General features: G+C 51.1%; 1 protein-coding gene across 1 annotated transcript in view; it reads left to right on the plus strand.

The window, feature by feature from the left end:
- The first annotated feature begins 852 nt into the window (after positions 1–852).
- Positions 853–19,395, plus strand: part of asap2b (ArfGAP with SH3 domain, ankyrin repeat and PH domain 2b) — a 58,624-nt gene continuing 40,081 nt past the window's right edge. The window contains exons 1-5 of the mRNA XM_056294599.1: positions 853–989; positions 6,192–6,264; positions 15,446–15,591; positions 16,199–16,273; positions 16,752–16,801. Of these exons, the coding sequence (XP_056150574.1) occupies positions 864–989; positions 6,192–6,264; positions 15,446–15,591; positions 16,199–16,273; positions 16,752–16,801 (470 nt within the window). The 5' untranslated portion in view covers positions 853–863. The remainder of the gene's footprint in view (positions 990–6,191; positions 6,265–15,445; positions 15,592–16,198; positions 16,274–16,751; positions 16,802–19,395) is intronic.

Here is a 19,395-nt window from a genome sequence, read left to right on the forward strand (position 1 = left end):
CCAACAAAGAGGAGTGATATAAAAACTATATAACGGAATAACAAATGAATAAGGAAAATAAATAAAGTAACAACTACTACTACCACTACTACTACTACTACTACTATTACTACCATTACTACTACTACTACCACTACTACTACTACTACTATTACTACTACCACTACTACTACTACCACTACTACTACTACTACTACCACTACTACTACTACTACTACTACCACTACTACTACCACTACTACCATTACTACTACTACTACTGCTACTACTGCTACTACTACCATTACTACTACTAGTACTACTACTGCTTTGGGCTGTTACCGTTAGGGGTCGAAGAAGTCAAGTCACTAGACCGGTATGTCTTGTTCTCTACCTGCAGCCTGGCCTGTGACGCGCTGAATCCCACCTGTCAATCAGCCGCTGGCCCCGCCCCTCGGCGCAGGTCGCCCTCCTGCAGCCATTAGAACCGCACAGTAGGAGAGACGCCGCACAAGTTGTCCGCCGCCGCGGGACGTCGTCGCCCCGGAGTGAACCATGGGAGACGCAGGGCTTTTCTGAGGCGCCAAGGCAGCGTTTATCCAGGACGACGAGACGCGCGACGACCCCTTCCTTCTTCCCCGTGAGGCGGCTGTCACTCAGGAGGCGGGAATGGGGCGGTGAGGGGGCAAGTTGGGGGTGCTAAAATCGCCGCTTCTCACCGGAGACGAGCGCGGACGGGACCCGTCTGTAAAAGCAGCCGCGTAGATTTTTTTTTACGATCCGGAGATCCCCCCCGGCCCCCCCTTCTTCTTCTTCTTCTTCTTCTTCTTCTTCTTCTTCTTCTTCTTCCTGAACTGGATATATTCTGTTCGGAGGCGGTAAATATGCCGGACACCATCAGCGTGACAGAGTTCATCGCTGAGACCCATGACGACTACAAAGCGCCCACCACCTCCAGCTTCTCCACCCGGATGGTTCACTGCCGCGGCGCAGTGGCGGCGCTGGAGGAGGTAATGGGGTTTGATGGGTCGGGGGGGGGTCTTCACCTTTCACATTACAAAGTTCAGTTTCCAGGCGGGAGAAACCAGAAAAAGCCACCCAACTAAAAAGAGGAACAGAGGGGAAGAAACTTCCTCTTTTTCTACAGCAACCACGTGGGCTCTGTCCCAGCTGTTCCCGTTAGCCAAGGGGCCTCATGTATCAGCCGTTACTGTGGGCAAACTATTGCGTACACACCCATGGGGGGGGGTTGTTTTTTAGCCCTGGAGCTTGTGTCAGAGGCCAGCGTAGAACCCGGGTGACCCCTGAACTTAGACGCCGGCTGGCTAACACTGATGTCTGTGCAGGCCTGGGTGCCTGCTCCTTGCACGAGGTAGACAACAGAGGTTAGGAGGCAGGGATTACAAATGACCAGCATGCTTTGCTGCTGGCCGGCTGTCAGACAAACTTGAGGGCTGAAAAATTCCACGGGTGTGTAAGAACACATTTGCCCCCATAGTAATGATTGATACACGAGGCCCTCCCCGTTAACCATTAACCACCGTTAATGTTAGCAAAGTTAGGGCCGGACAATAACTCGGTATTATCATGTTGCCATCGTATTGTACCAGGATAACGTTCAGATGTTGTCCTTTAGTGACACATAATTTAGTTGTCTAGCTGGATGATAATGAGAATCTGTGATCCAAAGTGTCTCACTAAATGAGGCGTGGAAGCGGTTTTTTTCCCCCAAAACCGTCAATGGTGTTGATAGAAGTGCTAGAAGGTTGATAGAAGTGCTAGAAGGTCGATAGAAGTGTGCTATCAACCGTCAATGGTGTTGATAGAAGTGCTAGAAGGTTGATAGAAGTGCTAGAAGGTTGATAGAAGTGTGCTATCAACCGTCAATGGTGCTGATAGAGGTGCTAGAAGGTTGATAGAAGTGCTAGAAGGTTGATAGAAGCGCTAGAAGGTCGATAGAAGTGTGCTATCAACCGTCAATGGTGTTGATAGAAGTGCTAGAAGGTTGATAGAAGTGCTAGAAGGTTGATAGAAGTGTGCTATCAACCGTCAATGGTGTTGATAGAGGTGCTAGAAGGTTGATAGAAGTGCTAGAAGGTTGATAGAAGTGCTAGAAGGTTGATAGAAGTGTGCTATCAACCGTCAATGGTGTTGATAGAAGTGCTAGAAGGTTGATAGAAGTGCTAGAAGGTTGATAGAAGTGTGCTATCAACCGTCAATGGTGTTGATAGAGGTGCTAGAAGGTTGATAGAAGTGCTAGAAGGTTGATAGAAGTGCTAGAAGGTTGATAGAAGTGCTAGAAGGTCGATCGAAGTGTGCTATCAACCGTCAATGGTGTTGATAGAAGTGCTAGAAGGTTGATAGAAGTGCTAGAAGGTCGATAAAAGTGTGCTATCAACCGTCAATGGTGTTGATAGAAGTGCTAGAAGGTTGATAGAAGTGCTAGAAGGTTGATAGAAGTGTGCTATCAACCGTCAATGGTGCTGATAGAGGTGCTAGAAGGTTGATAGAAGTGCTAGAAGGTTGATAGAAGTGCTAGAAGGTCGATAGAAGTGTGCTATCAACCGTCAATGGTGTTGATAGAAGTGCTAGAAGGTTGATAGAAGTGCTAGAAGGTTGATAGAAGTGTGCTATCAACCATCAATGGTGTTGATAGAGGTGCTAGAAGGTTGATAGAAGTGCTAGAAGGTTGATAGAAGTACTAGAAGGTTGATAGAAGTGTGCTATCAACCGTCAATGGTGTTGATAGAAGTGCTAGAAGGTTGATAGAAGTGCTAGAAGGTTGATAGAAGTGTGCTATCAACCGTCAATGGTGTTGATAGAGGTGCTAGAAGGTTGATAGAAGTGCTAGAAGGTTGATAGAAGTGCTAGAAGGTTGATAGAAGTGCTAGAAGGTCGATAGAAGTGTGCTATCAACCGTCAATGGTGTTGATAGAAGTGCTAGAAGGTTGATAGAAGTGCTAGAAGGTTGATAGAAGTGTGCTATCAACCGTCAATGGTGTTGATAGAAGTGCTAGAAGGTTGATAGAAGTGCTAGAAGGTTGATAGAAGTGTGCTATCAACTGTCAATGGTGTTGATAGAGGTGCTAGAAGGTTGATAGAAGTGCTAGAAGGTTGATAGAAGTGCTAGAAGGTTGATAGAAGTGTGCTATCAACCGTCAGTGGTGTTGATAGAAGTGTGTGTGTGTGTATGTATATATATATATATATATATATATATCAACATTGTGTCAAATCCCCTGTGGTTATCATAATGATATTTTCCATATAGCCCAGCACTGTAAATAATGATCAAGAGTGCTGATGGATCACTGGTAAACGGTGACGGCACAGCCGCATGCCGTAGTCATGCTACCTGTTTCACAGGGACACGTGATGTGGAACAGGACACGCTGCCGTTCTGAACTTACAAATCCCCTCCAAACGTGAACCGTCTCGCAGCAAGGTCGTTTCATAGCCGCTAAACGTACGCTTAAGCTTGACGTTTTGAAGTTAAGTTTGAAGAAGTAGGAAAACCTTTCACTCTCACATCTCATCACAGACAACCGCCGGTGGTCACAGTGAAAGGTCAAGGGTCGCAAGCCACGGGCATCACTCAATCAATCAATCAATCAGTCGAGCTGCATTTTTGTAGCGCTTTTCTCGCTGCAGCACAGCGCTCCAGTAATTCCCTGTGAGGCGAGACGAGAGAGGGCAAAACTCTCGGTGATGTACGCCACGAATTTCACTCCTCCTCCAACACCCTGCCCCGTCCTGCTCCACAAGGCTTCTCCTCCTTCCGCTGCTGTCCTCCTCGCATGACAGCTAGTCACCCGGTCAGTCAACCAGACCTTATTCGTAATCCAACACTACGCACTTTATACATGAACGGACAACAAACATCGGCCCTGTCCAGAGGACAGACGAGTGGTCTCTTCATCTCTGTCTCTCTTTCATACTCTTTCTTTATCTCTCTCACTCTGTCTTATCATCTCTATACATTAACAGCCTCCCCTTTGTCTTTCTTATGTCTCTTTCTCTTCTCGTCTCTTCCAGGAATACTTATAAATCTGCCTCTCACTATGCGCCCCCCCCCCTCTGGCCACCAACAGCAGACAGGTCTCGCACTCCTCCTGTCTGCTGTGTTGGACCCCCTGTCCATACTCTGCCATACTGGGGGGCTGACCAGTACAACCACAGCCTTCTGCTGTTGCTTAGTGAGCGGCTCCACCCGAGTAACTGGTGTTAAAGTGCCTTGCTAAGTGACGCTGAAATAGAAAATGGCGGTCACTACATAGAAACCTTGTGTAGACAAACAGAGCAGAAAGCTGTAGCAGCCTAACAGCCAGTCAGTACACCTTCAGTCACATGTACTCTTCCTCACTCTGACCATGTCACTTTGATTGATTGATTGATTGATTGATTGATTGATTGATTGATTGATTGATTGATTGATTGATTGATTGAATAGTAGCTCAAAATGTGAGTGACGCGGAAACCAGAGTTTGTTCGACCGTTTCTCTTGTGTTGACGTTAGTGTGTGAATTCGGTCCAGCGGCTGAGTGGACTGGTCTTGGTGGTGTGCCCTGCCCATCACGTTGCAGAACAAACATGATGGGAGGGGCTTCTCCCACACCCACTGACTAAAGCCCTGGGAATTCTGGGAATTCTCTCTGAGACCAACAGGCAGGGCAGGGCAGGGCCCAGGAAGCCTGTGTGTGTGTGTGTGTGTGTGTGTGTGTGTGTGTTTATGCACTTGATGGCATGCACTCCTGGCTAGCACATGATTACTGTGCAGCAGATGTACTTCTACTGCTGGATCTGGATTTCTTGCTTTTAACTGAGACCTGGTTTAAAACCGGGGACCTCTGCCCTCTAATAGAGCTCTGTCCTCCCAATTACCAGACTCTCACTCTCCCTAGGCTCACTGGTCGTGGTGAGGTTATTGCAGTTGTTTTAAAGAATAATTGTATTTGTAATCAGATTACATGGGGTACTTTAAATCAATAGCTTTGAGTTACTTTCTTTTAAAGTTGATTGTGAAATCCCAGTATGTTGTTTGGTTGTCTACCGACCACTCAAACCTAACAGTTCTTTTTTTAAATGAACTCTGAACTGTTAAGTTCTGCTACTACTAATACTGCTACTACTTCTATTACTACTACTACTACTACTACTACTACTACTACTTTTGGCTGCTCCCGTTAGGGGGCGCCACAGCGGATCATCCGTCTCCATCTCTTCCTGTCTTCTGCGTCTTCCTCTGTCACACCAGCCACCTGCATGTCCTCCCTCACCACCTCCATAAACCTCCTCTTTGGCCTTCCTCTTCTCCTCTTCCCTGGCAGCTCCATATTCAGCATCCTCCTCCCAGTATACCCAGCATCTCTCCTCCACACATGTCCACACCATCTCCATCTTGTCTCTCTTGCTTTGTCTCCAAACCGTCCAACCTGAGCTGTCCCTCTAATATACTCGTTCCTCATCCTGTCCTTCTTCATCACTCCCAGTGAAAATCTTATCATCTTCATCTCTGCCACCTCCAGCTCCTCCTCCTGTCTTTTCATCAGTGCCACTGTCTCCAAACCATATAACATAGCTGGTCTCACCACCATCTTGTAAACCTTCCCTTTAACTCTTGCTGGTACCCTTCTGTCACAAATCACTCCTGACACTCTTCTCCACCCACTCCACCCTGCCTGCACTCTCTTCTGCACTCCACCCTGCCTGCAGGAATATGGTTACTAGCCAGCAAATGTACTATTACTACTTCGTACAATGCTGCTATGATATGATTACTACGCTGCACTCTGATGCCAGTCGGTAACATTTAAATGTGTGTGCTCATGACTGATTCTCTTGCCAGTCACGTTGGATTGGAGCAAGTAAATGTAAAATTAAATATGAGATAACGTAAATATTAGGTGGCGCAGTGATTAGCGCGGTCGCCTCACAGCAAGAAGGTCCTGGGTTCGAGCCCCGGGGTAGTCCGACCTTGGGGGTCGTCCCGGGTCGTCCTCTGTGTGGAGTTTGCATGTTCTCCCCGTGTCTGCGTGGGTTTCCTCCGGGGGCTCCGGTTTCCTCCCACAGTCCAAAGACATGTAGGTCAGGTGGATCGGCCGTACTACATGGTCCCTAGGTGTGTGTGTGTGTGTGTGTGTGTGTGTGTGTGTGTGTGTGAGATTGTAACAGGGTTTTTCGGTCTTTCTACTGATGATCTTTGTCTCCTTCAGACTCTGGACATTGACAGAGGAGTGCTTTATAAGATCAAGAAGTCCGTCAAGTCCATCAACACATCTGGTCTGGGTGAGTAGAACCAGGTTCTCTGCTGATCTGGGGAGGGCTGCAGACTCCCGCATGTCTCCTCTGATACATGTTGAGTCACCAGCTGCTCCTTGTCACCTGACAGCAAGGAGTTTCACCAGGTATTCCCCCCCAGTCCCTCCCCCCCCCCAAACAGGAGGCACCCAGAAGAGGCACTAGTGCAGCGACCAGGACACATACCCACATCCGGTTTCCCACCTGTGTCTGTAGGGACGCCCGACCAAGCCGGAGGTAACACGGGGATTCGAACCGGCGATCCCCGTGTTGGTAGGCAACGGAATAGACCGCCAAGCCACCCGGACGCCCTTCTCTGTTGTTTTCTGTTGATAACCCAGGGAACCCTAATGTAACCCTGTGGGGGGGCCCTGAACCCCAGTCTGGCCCCCACTGACCCCGTCACCAGTTTAAGGGTTTTGTTTCATCGTTTAAAAGTGCTTTTTTTCAGCGTTGCCATGCAGTTGTCAGGTGACAGATGTACATGTGAAGGATTTTCATTCGGTAGGCACACGTCGACAGGTTTGATTCCTAAACGAGAGCTCCACCGTTTACCCGTGGCTTCACTTTCTCTTCTGCCCGACAGCCCACATGTGGAGAAATAGTTTTGAAATGGACGATATAAGTCCTTTGTTGACAAGTGTGTGTGTGTGTGTGTGTGTGTGTGTGTGTGTGTGTGTGTGTGTGTGTGAATAAGCAGAATATTCTGTCACCGTGGAAGAGGAACTTGAAAACATTCACCATTAAACTTTATCAAGTGTTTCCTGTCTCTTAGCTAATATCAACATATCTCAGCGCCATTTTGAGGTTTACAATTATACATACTATTATTATTTATTGTTATAATGACTATTTATTACTATTACTATTTATTATTATTGTCCATTCCATCCATTATCCAAACCGCTTATCCTCGCGACCCTTCTCAGGGTCACAGGATGCTGGAGCCTATCCCAGCAGTCATTGGGCGGCAGGCAGGGAGACACCCTGGACAGGCCGCCAGACCATCACAGGGCACCAGACCATCACAGGGCACCAGGCCATCACAGGGCACCAGGCCATCACAGGGCACTAGGCCATCACAGGGCACCAGGCCATCACAGGGCACCAGACCATCACAGGGCACCAGGCCATCACAGGGCACCAGACCATCACAGGGCACCAGGCCATCACAGGGCACCAGACCATCACAGGGCACCAGGCCATCACAGGGCACCAGGCCATCACAGGGCACCAGGCCATCACAGGGCACTAGGCCATCACAGGGCACCAGACCATCATAGGGCACCAGGCCATCACAGGGCACCAGGCCATCATAGGGCACTAGGCCATCACAGGGCACCAGACCATCATAGGGCACCAGGCCATCACAGGGCACCAGGCCATCATAGGGCACCAGGCCATAACAGGGCACCGGACCATCACAGGGCACCAGGCCATCATAGGGCACCAGGCCATAACAGGGCACCGGACCATCACAGGGCACCAGGCCATCACAGGGCAAGAAAGGCCATTTGGCTCACCTCTATCCTCGCAATTATTGGCATGTAACAATGTAACTGAACAAACTTGCGCCCACTGCGGGATTCGATCCAGGGTTGTACTGCACCACAAGGCGACATCGCTAACCGCTCGACTAAAGGGGGCCGACCCTTATTATTATTATTTTATTTATTATTATTATTATTATATTATTTAATTTTTATTATTTATTATTATAATCATTATTATTTTGTTTATTTATTATTATAATAGTTATTATTTTGTTTATTATTATTATTATTATTATTTATAATTACCATTATTATTGTTATTTTATTTTTTTATTTTTTTATTATTATTATTATCATAGTTATATATCAGAATATGCCTTTACCTCTGCTGTTGTCAGCAGTATATAACATTAACAAGTGTCAGCTGTTAATGTGTGTGAACTGGATTAGAGTTTGTCTCCTACACTGCCATTACATCCAGTCAGAAATAAGGAGGTCGAAGGTCAGAGCCACAACACCCGTACAGTCGATGGAATAAATCACCGGGTGGCGCCGGGCTGGTCAGAAGTGCATTGAACCGGGGTCCGCGGTGGTGTAGCGGTCTAAGCGTCGGCTTTGCGTCGACGCAGTTGCCCACTGGGGACCGGGGGTTCGCGTCCCGGTCTCGTCAGATCCGACTATGGCCGGACTCGATGAAGCAGCGATAATTGGCAGCGCTGTCTTCGGGAGGGGGGCGGAGTCGGCTCGTGTTCGTCACATGAATGCGTCTCTGTGTGTGTCGGAAAAAGCAGTGGTTCGGCCTGGAGTCGCCTTGTCACGAAAGTGGGGAGGCATCTCCTTCGAGACTGCCGGCCGGAGAGACGCAGTTGGCGATCGCACGCAGTACGAGGGGGGGGGGGGGTTTGAACTAAGATAGGGATCGATCGGCCACTAAATTGGGAGAGAAAGGGACAAATCAGGAATACATGTATTTAAGAAGCGCACTGAACAACATAGTAATGCTGACGAGCACGTGAACGCTGCCGCGGTGCGAATCACAGAGGGCGTCGGCGGGGTCTGTGTCCAGACAGGCGCTTCGAGAGTTTAAAACCACAGAGAAGTACAGAAAGCCTCTTTCAAACATTCCTGCCATTCCTCACTCCTGTCCCAGCATGCCTAGAGAGCGCAGAGGAGCGCAGGAACTTCACCTCCTCTACATCTGTACTGTACCCTACACTGCTGATAATCCCACAAATACACCCTCCTGCCCGAGCCGCCACAGTTTCCTACAAAGATTCTTCATTTGATATTCAGTAATGATCATGTACCCCCAGCGGGTCGCCACATGGAGCAGTGTTGAGGCTCTCACACGGCGGTCTGTACATTGCTGGGGGTTAATTGTGCGGAACATCAACATAAAACCACACGAGACCCAGTCAGGATGCGATCAGATGGGATGTGTTCTAGTGTGAGACACACCGTCACCCAGAACAGGAGCAGCCGGCCCTGACCACAGCCCGTCTCCCAGAATAGGAGCAGCCGGCCCTGGCCACAACCCGTCTCCCAGAACAGGAGCAGCCGGCCCTGACCACAGCCCGTCTCCCAGAACAGGAGCAGCCGGCCCGGACCACAGCCCGTCTCCCAGAACAGGAGCAGCCGGCCCTGACCACAACCCGTCACCCAGAATAGGAGCAGCTGGCCCTGACCACAGCCCGTCTCCCAGAACAGGAGCAGCCGGCCCCGACCACAGCCCGTCACCCAGAACAGGAGCAGCCGGCCCCGACCACAGCCCGTCACCCAGAACAGGAGCAGCCGGCCCCGACCACAGCCCGTCACCCAGAACAGGAGCAGCCGGCCCCGACCACAGCCCTTCTCCCAGAACAGGAGCAGCCGGCCCTGACCACAGCCCGTCTCCCAGAACAGGAGCAGCCGGCCCCGACCACAGCCCGTCACCCAGAACAGGAGCAGCCGGCCCCGACCACAGCCCGTCACCCAGAACAGGAGCAGCCGGCCCCGACCACAGCCCGTCTCCCAGAACAGGAGCAGCCGGCCCTGACCACAGCCCGTCACCCAGAACAGGAGCAGCCGGCCCTGACCACAGCCCGTCACCTAGAACAGGAGCAGCCGGCCCTGACCATAGCCCGTCACCTAGAACAGGAGCAGCCGGCCCTGACCACAGCCCGTCACCTAGAACAGGAGCAGCCGGCCCTGACCACAGCCCGTCACCTAGAACAGGAGCAGCCGGCCCTGACCACAGCCCGTCTCCCAGAACAGGAGCAGCCGGCCCTGACCACAGCCCGTCACCCAGAACAGGAGCAGCCGGCCCTGACCATAGCCCGTCACCCAGAACAGGAGCAGCCGGCCCCGGCCACAGCCCATCTCCCAGAACAGGAGCAGCTGGCCCTGACCACAGCCCGTCTCCCAGAACAGGAGCAGCCGGCCCTGACCACAGCCCGTCACCCAGAACAGGAGCAGCCGGCCCTGACCACAGCCCGTCACCCAGAACAGGAGCAGCCGGCCCCGACCACGGCCCGTCACCCAGAACAGGAGCAGCCGGCCCCGACCACGGCCCGTCACCCAGAACAGGAGCAGCCGGCCCCGACCACAGCCCGTCACCCAGAACAGGAGCAGCCGGCCCTGGACCACAGCCCGTCACCCAGAACAGGAGCAGCCGGCCCAAACCACAGCCCGTCTCCCAGAACAGGAGCAGCCGGCCCTGACCACGGCCCGTCTCCCAGAACAGGAGCAGCCGGCCCGGACCACGGCCCGTCTCCCAGAACAGGAGCAGCCGGCCCTGACCACAACCCGTCTCCTAGAACAGGAGCAGTCGGCCCTGACCACGGCCCGTCTCCCAGAACAGGAGCAGCCGGCCCCGACCACAGCCCGTCACCCAGAACAGGAGCAGCCGGCCCTGGACCACAGCCCGTCACCCAGAACAGGAGCAGCCGGCCCAAACCACAGCCCGTCTCCCAGAACAGGAGCAGCCGGCCCTGACCACGGCCCGTCTCCCAGAACAGGAGCAGCCGGCCCTGGCCACAGCCCGTCTCCTAGAACAGGAGCAGCCGGCCCTGACCACAGCCCGTCTCCCAGAACAGGAGCAGCCGGCCCTGACCACAACCCGTCTCCCAGAACAGGAGCAGCCGGCCCCGACCACAGCCCGTCACCCAGAACAGGAGCAGCCGGCCCCGACCACAACCCGTCTCCCAGAACAGGAGCAGCCGGCCCCGACCACAGCCCGTCACCCAGAACAGGAGCAGCCGGCCCCGGCCACAGCCCGTCACCCAGAACAGGAGCAGCCGGCCCCGACCACAGCCCTTCTCCCAGAACAGGAGCAGCCGGCCCTGACCACAGCCCGTCTCCCAGAACAGGAGCAGCCGGCCCTGACCACAGCCCGTCACCCAGAACAGGAGCAGCCGGCCCTGACCACAGCCCGTCACCTAGAACAGGAGCAGCCGGCCCTGACCATAGCCCGTCACCTAGAACAGGAGCAGCCGGCCCTGACCACAGCCCGTCACCTAGAACAGGAGCAGCCGGCCCTGACCACAGCCCGTCACCTAGAACAGGAGCAGCCGGCCCTGACCACAGCCCGTCTCCCAGAACAGGAGCAGCCGGCCCTGACCACAGCCCGTCACCCAGAACAGGAGCAGCCGGCCCTGACCATAGCCCGTCACCCAGAACAGGAGCAGCCGGCCCTGACCACAGCCCTTCTCCCAGAACAGGAGGGTGTCGGTTGAAGTCAAGCCCCAAGGTTGGACTACCCCGGGGCTCGAACCCAGGACCTTTTTGCTGTGAGGCGACCACGCCAACCACCGCACCACCGTGCCACCTCACTACAAATACCTGTTTTAAAAGCAGCGAGTCGTCACATGGCGAGGAGGAACAATAACCGGTGTGTAGAAATCACACAGGTTGATGCAGCAAATCGAATCGTGCGGCGTCTAGAGATTCCCACCCCTAAATTTGACCTCATGGCTCCATATCCTCGGTGTTTCTTTCGACATTTGAACCACACGCCCACAAAGGCCTTTCTTGCTGGCCACCGTTATTTCCCGTGATGTCCGCGTGACAGGTTGTGACATCACAAGATTTCAGGAAGAGCTGTTGCTGCTGCCGTTTCACCATAAAGCCAGGAGGCGCAGGAAGTGGGTCCCGGAGAACTGTTGAGGGTTGTGAAAGAACGCTAACCCGCTGCACAACAGGGCAGCAAAGCGAACACGGTTTCCTCTTCGGTGAAGGAGTTCCTCTTCCCCCTGACGGAGCTCCTGTCTACCGGTCTTTAACAACGACGAATCCCAAACTGAGCCGTGTCCCCGCAGCATGCGCCGCAAAATGATGTCTGTTGTTTTAAGCTGTTTTAGGTTGGAGTAGGAAGTCAAGCCATTTTTATTTGTATAGCCCAATATCATTCATTCATTCATCTCATCATCAGCCGCTTCCCCGGGGTCGGGTCGCGGTGGCAGCAAGCTAGGTAGGGCACTCCAGACGTCCCTCTCCCCAGCAACCCCCTCCTGCTCCTCCTGGGGGATCCCAAAGTGTTCCCAGGCCAGACTGGACATGTAGTCCCTCCAGCGACTTCTGGGGGATCCCAAGGCGTTCCCAGGCCAGACTGGACATGTAGCCCCTCCAGCTCCTCCTGGGGGATCCCAAGGCGTTCCCAGGCCAGACTGGACATGTAGTCCCTCCAGCGACTTCTGGGGGATCCCAAGGCGTTCCCAGGCCAGACTGGACATGTAGTCCCTCCAGCTCCTCCTGGGGGATCCCAAGGCGTTCCCAGGCCAGACTGGACATGTAGTCCCTCCAGCGACTTCTGGGGGATCCCAAGGAGTTCCCAGGCCAGATTGGACATGTAGTCCCTCCAGCTCCTCCTGGGGGATCCCAAGACGTTCCCAGGCCAGACTGGACATGTAGTCCCTCCAGCTCCTCCTGGGGGATCCCAAGGCGTTCCCAGGCCAGATTGGACATGTAGTCCCTCCAGCGACTTCTGGGTCTACCCCGGGGTCTCCTCCCGGTAGGCCGTGCCCGGTAAACCTCCGAAGGAAGGCGCCCGGGAGGCGTCCTAATCAGATGCCCGAACCACCTCAACTGGCTCCTTTCGACGCGAAGGAGCAGCGGCGATAGCCCAATATCACAAATTACACACATGCACCTCCGGGGGCTTTACAGCAACACAACATCCTGTCCTTCCACCCTCACACCGGATAAGGTACAACTCCCTAAACACCCTTTAACGGGGAGAGAAGATAGGAAGAAACCTCAGAGAGAACAACAGAGGAGGATCTCTCTCCCAAGACGGACAACATGCAATGATGTTGTGTTTACACAATTTACACAATACAACACTGAAAGAGGATAACACAGTTATAATGGCATTATAAGATATGTGAAGAATATGAGGCGGCACAGTGGTGCAGTGGTTAGCGCGGTCGCCTCACATCAAGAAGGTCCTGGGTTCGAGCCCCGGGCTAGTCCAGCCTTAGGGGTCGTCCTCTGTGTGGAGTTTGCATGTTCTCCCCGTGTCTGTGTGGGTTTCCTCCGGGGGCTCCGGTTTCCTCCCACAGTCCAAAGACATGTAGGTCAGGTGATCTGGCCATACTGAATGTCTCTAGGTGTGAATGTGTGTGTCGGCCCTGTGTGATGGCCTGGCGGCCTGTCCAGGGTGTCTCCCCGCCTGCCGCCTTATGAGTGCTGGGATAGGCTGCAGCATCCCCGCCACCCTGAGAGCAGGATAAGCGGTTCGGATAATGGATGGACGGATGAAGAATAAGATGAGGATGATGCCAAGCAGTGTCCAGACACCACGGGAACTGCCTAGGACCTGAGCCACGTGACCACCATCACCCTATAGACTTGACAGGCGGCCAGACTACACATGCACACAGGGGAGACTCACATCACACCATTCACACACTCACACACAAGAAGAGAGAGGAGAAGACATCATTCAGAGAGACTATACTCTATAATCTATACTCTATAATCTATACTCTATAATCTATACTCTAGATCTATACTCTATAATCTATACTCTATAATCTATACTCTAGATCTATACTCTATAATCTATACTCTATAATCTATACTCTAGATCTTGTCAGCAGAACAGTGGTTGGTAAATTCATTGAGACAGAAACCGACCCACCATGCAGTCCAGGTTGTGAAGCACTCAACTTCAAGGGAACTGGTTGTAGGTTAAGACACAAAGATGAGTTTTGAGTTTGGATGTAAAGGACTCGACAGACTCTGGTGGTCCGACGGCAGCAGGCGGGTTATCCCACAAGATCGAGGCCCAGTAGGAAAAGGCCCTGCCACCCGCTGACTTCTTTTTTTCTCCCCCTTTTTTTCCTCTCCAATTGTACCCGGCCAATTACCCCACTCATCCGAGCCGTCCCGGTCTCTGCTCCACCCCCTCTGCTGATCCGGGGAGGGCTGCAGACTACCACATGCCTCCTCCCATACATGTGGAGTCACCAGCCGCTTCTTTTTACCTGACAGTGAGGAGTTTCACCAGGGGGATGTAGCGTGTGGGAGGATCACGCTATTCCCCCCAGTTCCCCCTCCCCTCCAAACAGGTGCCCCGACCGACCAGAGGAGGCACTAGTGCAGCAACCAGGGCACATACCCACATCCAGCTTCCCACCCACAGACACGGCCAATTGTGTCTGTAGGGACGCCCGACCAAGCCGGGGGTAACACGGGGATTCGACTGGCGATCCCCGTGTTGGTAGGCAACGGAACAGACCGCCACGCCACCCGGACGCCCAGCATCATTTTTGTGTTCTGTGATACATCACAGAATGATGGCTGTCAACCTGAACGTGTGACTGGTGGATCTTCTTAGTGATGTGCACACATGGGTTCTTCAGTTGGTCAGCTTAGCTGACAGCATGATGTCATGTGGTCTGAACGCCACGTGGTCTGAACGTCACGTGGTCTGAACATCATGTGGTCTGGACGCCATGTGGTCTGGACGTCACGTGGTCTGGACATCATGTGGTCTGGACGCCATGTGGTCTGGACATCATGTGGTCTGGACGCCACGTGGTCTGAACGCCATGTGGTCTGAACGCCATGTGGTCTGGACGTCACGTGGTCTGGACATCATGTGGTCTGGACGCCATGTGGTCTGGACATCATGTGGTCTGGACGCCACGTGGTCTGAACGCCACGTGGTCTGAACGCCATGTGGTCTGAACGCCACGTGGTCTGAACGTCACGTGGTCTGAACGCCATGTGGTCTGGACGTTGTCAGTGCAGACATCTTCAGCATTTCACGTTGTCCTCACACCGCTGGCATAAACGCCACCATTCGCCTAGTTGTTACGCCTGATCTGTTTACTTCTGTTATTGTGTAACTGTACTGTTCATGGTGATATGTGGCGTGTCTGTTGTTGTCCATGTGTGTGTTGTGCTGCAGAGTTTAATGTGTACCAAAAACAAGTTGCACCAGCCTTGGCGGTGTGGCTAATGAAACAGTCTCGTCTAACCCTGTTGTGAACTGGTCGGGTGCACTGTCTTCACTGTAATTAGCCAACATTGTAATTTAACCAGGTGAGGAGGATCAGGGGACGTCACTTCCTGTTTTCAAGAAAGACAATAAAAGGGTCAGGGGGTGACCAATACTGTCAACAGGTGAATGTGGTCGGATGATGTCATATCCTGTTCACAGGTAAACACTGGGTGTTTTTGGTGTGTTGCAGCTCACGTGGAGCATGAGGAGCAGTACGTCCAGGCCATGGAGAAGTTTGGAGACAACTTTGTCTCCAGAGAGGATGTCGGAGTCGGCTCGGCCTTCCTCAAATTCACCGTCTTCACGAAAGAGCTGACGGCCCTCTTTAAAAACCTGGTGAGACGGCGTTCACTCGTTAGCTGACCGTTAATTACCCTGTTTGCATGTGAAGCTTTCAGGGTGGCTCCGTTTGCGGAGAGCTTCTTGCTCTCCGGTAGAAGTCCTGCTGGTCCGAGAGGTGTTCATATGTTGGTTCAGTTTATCTCAATGTTCTGACAAATTACCTGACGCCATCTGATTGTTCCCGATGTGTTAAACCCCGCCCATGTGGTACTTCGAGGAGGTTCGAACAAACGGCCCAGTAGGTATTCTGATAGTGTCCCACCTGTCCGGACTCTGTGACCTGTCCCCTTCAGACCAGTGGACACCTTCTACTGCCGTGTGTCAGTGAAGGGGAGGGCGGCCTGTATCCACTACAATACAGTAGAACAAAGTAAACTCTGTAGTCTTGCTACCTCTACTATGCTCCAGTGGTGCGTCCTCTCTGCTGGTGCGTGATGCTTGTCGGAGGAGGTTAGTTTTTAGGATTCTTTGAGGGGAGGAGAATTCTCCCAGGCAGGTCTCACTGTTTGGTGTGTGTGTGTGTGTGTGGAGGTTGTGGAGGTTTTCGATGGAAAGACGTCCGACTCAGTCCTCCCTCTGCTTCTTCTCTGCTGCTTCGCAGTTGCAGAACATGAACAACATCATCACCTTCCCGCTGGACAGTCTGCTGAAAGGAGACCTGAAGGGAGTCAAGGGGGTTTGTGTTGAATGTCTTCCACTCAGTTGAAGTCACACTAGACGAGTACAGAACACATCAGTTATGTTATGACACACTCGGGTCAGGTCACGTGTGATCTGCCCCTCGCCTGCATCCACACCGCAGGCCTTCACGCTCACTAGACTCACTTCTGCTTTTCATTCAGGTCCGTGTTTTTTTTGTCATGTGACCATTCATATTACTTTCTGAAAGTGACTTATCTGATATTAGTCCTTTTTGAACGTGCTGAGACATTTCACCAGCAACATCTGCAAAACCCGTCATTTATTTCAGCACTCGAGTTACCATCTGTTTCTAAACCCGTCTGAGACTCACTCACACTTGTCTGAAATAGTTTCTAAATGACTCAGAGACCAAAGTCCGGGCACCAGGTAGTAGTTGTGGTTATGTTTTGAAATAAGAGAACCGTGATCAGAACCTTTAACCTCTTTAATGTCTGACTTCTCTGATCCTGCAGGACCTGAAGAAGCCTTTTGATAAAGCCTGGAAGGATTACGAGACTAAACTGTAAGAGCATCTTCCTGTTGTCTGCCTTCACACTACATCCCACAACAACAGCAGCACCACATCACCATACCACATCACCATATCACCATATCACCATACCACAACAACACATCCCCATATCACATCACCATATCACCATATCACAACAACACATCCCCATATCACATCACCACATCACCATACCACAACAACACATCCCCATATCACATCACCATATCACATACCACAACAACACATCCCCATATCACATCACCATATCACCATATCACCATACCACATCACCATATCACCATATCACAACAACACATCCCCATATCACATCCCCATATCACATACCACAACAACACATCCCCATATCACATCACCATATCACCATATCACAACAACACATCCCCATATCACATCACCATATCACCATATCACCATACAACAACACATCCCCATATCACATCACCATATCACCATACCACAACAACACATCCCCATATCACATCACCATATCACCATACCACAACAACACATCCCCATATCACATCACCATATCACCATATCACAACGACACATCCCCATATCACATCACATCGCTATATCACCATATTGCAACAACACATCCCCATATCACATCACCATATCACATCACCATGTCACCATATCACCATATCACAACAACACATCCCCATATCACATCGCTATATCACAACAACACATCCCCATATCACATCACCATGTCACCATATCACCATATCACAACAACACATCCCCATATCACATCGCTATATCACCATATCACAACAACACATCCCCATATCACATCACCATATCACCATATCACAACAACACATCCCCATATCACATCACCATATCACCATATCACAATAACACATCCCCATGTCACATCACCATATCACATATCACAACAACACATCCCCATATCACATCATATCATCATATGACATCACCATATCACAACACATCCCCATATCACATCACCATATCACAGCGCATCCCCATATCACATCACCATATCACCATATCACAATAACACATCCCCATGTCACATCACCATATCACATATCACAACAACACATCCCCATATCACATCACCATATCACAACAACACATCCCCATATCACATCGCTATATCACCATATCACAACAACACATCCCCATATCACATCACCATATCACATATCACAACAACACATCCCCATGTCACATCACCATATCACATATCACAACAACACATCCCCATATCACATCACCATATCACCATATCACAACAACACATCGCCATATCACATCACCATATCACATATCACAACAACACATCCCCATATCACATCACCATATCACAACAACACATCCCCATATCACATCGCTATATCACCATATCACAACAACACATCCCCATATCACATCACCATATCACCATATCACAATAACACATCCCCATGTCACATCACCATATCACATATCACAACAACACATCCCCATATCACATCATATCACAACAACACATCCCCATATCACATCACCATATCACAACAACACATCCCCATATCATATCACATCGCTATATCACCATATCGCAACAACACATCCCCATATCACATCACCATATCACATCACCATGTCACCATATCACAACAACACATCCCCATATCACATCACCATATCACAACAACACATCCCCATATCATATCACATCGCTATATCACCATATCACAACAACACATCCCCATATCACATCACCATATCACATCACCATGTCACCATATCACAACAACATATCTCGATATCATATCACCATATCACAACACATCCCCATATCACATCACCATATCACATCACCATATCACCATATCACAACAACACATCCCCATATCACATCACCATATCACTACTACTACTACTATTACTTTTGGCTGCTCCCGTTAGGGGTCGCCACAGTGGATCATCCGTTTCCTTCTCTTCCTGCATCTTCCTCTGTCACACCAGCCACCTGCATGTCCTCCCTCACCACATCCATAAACCTCCTCTTTGGCCTTCCTCTTCTCCTCTTCCCTGGCAGCTCCATATTCAGCATCCTTCTCCCAATATACCCAGCATCTCTCCTCCACACATGTCCACACCATCTCAACCTTGCCTCTCTTGCTTTGTCTCCAAACCGTCCAACCTGAGCTGTCCCTCTAATATACTCGTTCCTAATCCTGTCCTTCTTCATCACTCCCAGTGAAAATCTTATCATCTTCATCTCCGCCACCTCCAGCTCCACCTCCTGTCTTTTCATCAGTGCCACTGTCTCCAAACCATATAACATAGCTGGTCTCACTACCATCTTGTAAACCTTCCCTTTAACTCTTGCTGGTACCCTTCTGTCACACATCACTCCTGACACTCTTCTCCACCCACTCCACCCTGCCTGCACTCTCTTCTCCACCCACTCCACCCTGCCTGCACTCTCTTCTTCACCTCTCTTCTGCACTCCCCGTTACTTTGGACAGTTGACCCCAAGTATTTAAACTCATACACCTTCCTCACCTATACTCTTTGTCTCCTTACCATACCACTTCCTCCCTCTCATTCATGCATAT

This window comes from Lampris incognitus, chromosome 15 (assembly GCF_029633865.1).
Source record: "Lampris incognitus isolate fLamInc1 chromosome 15, fLamInc1.hap2, whole genome shotgun sequence".
NCBI classification, from domain to species: Eukaryota; Metazoa; Chordata; class Actinopteri; order Lampriformes; family Lampridae; genus Lampris; species Lampris incognitus.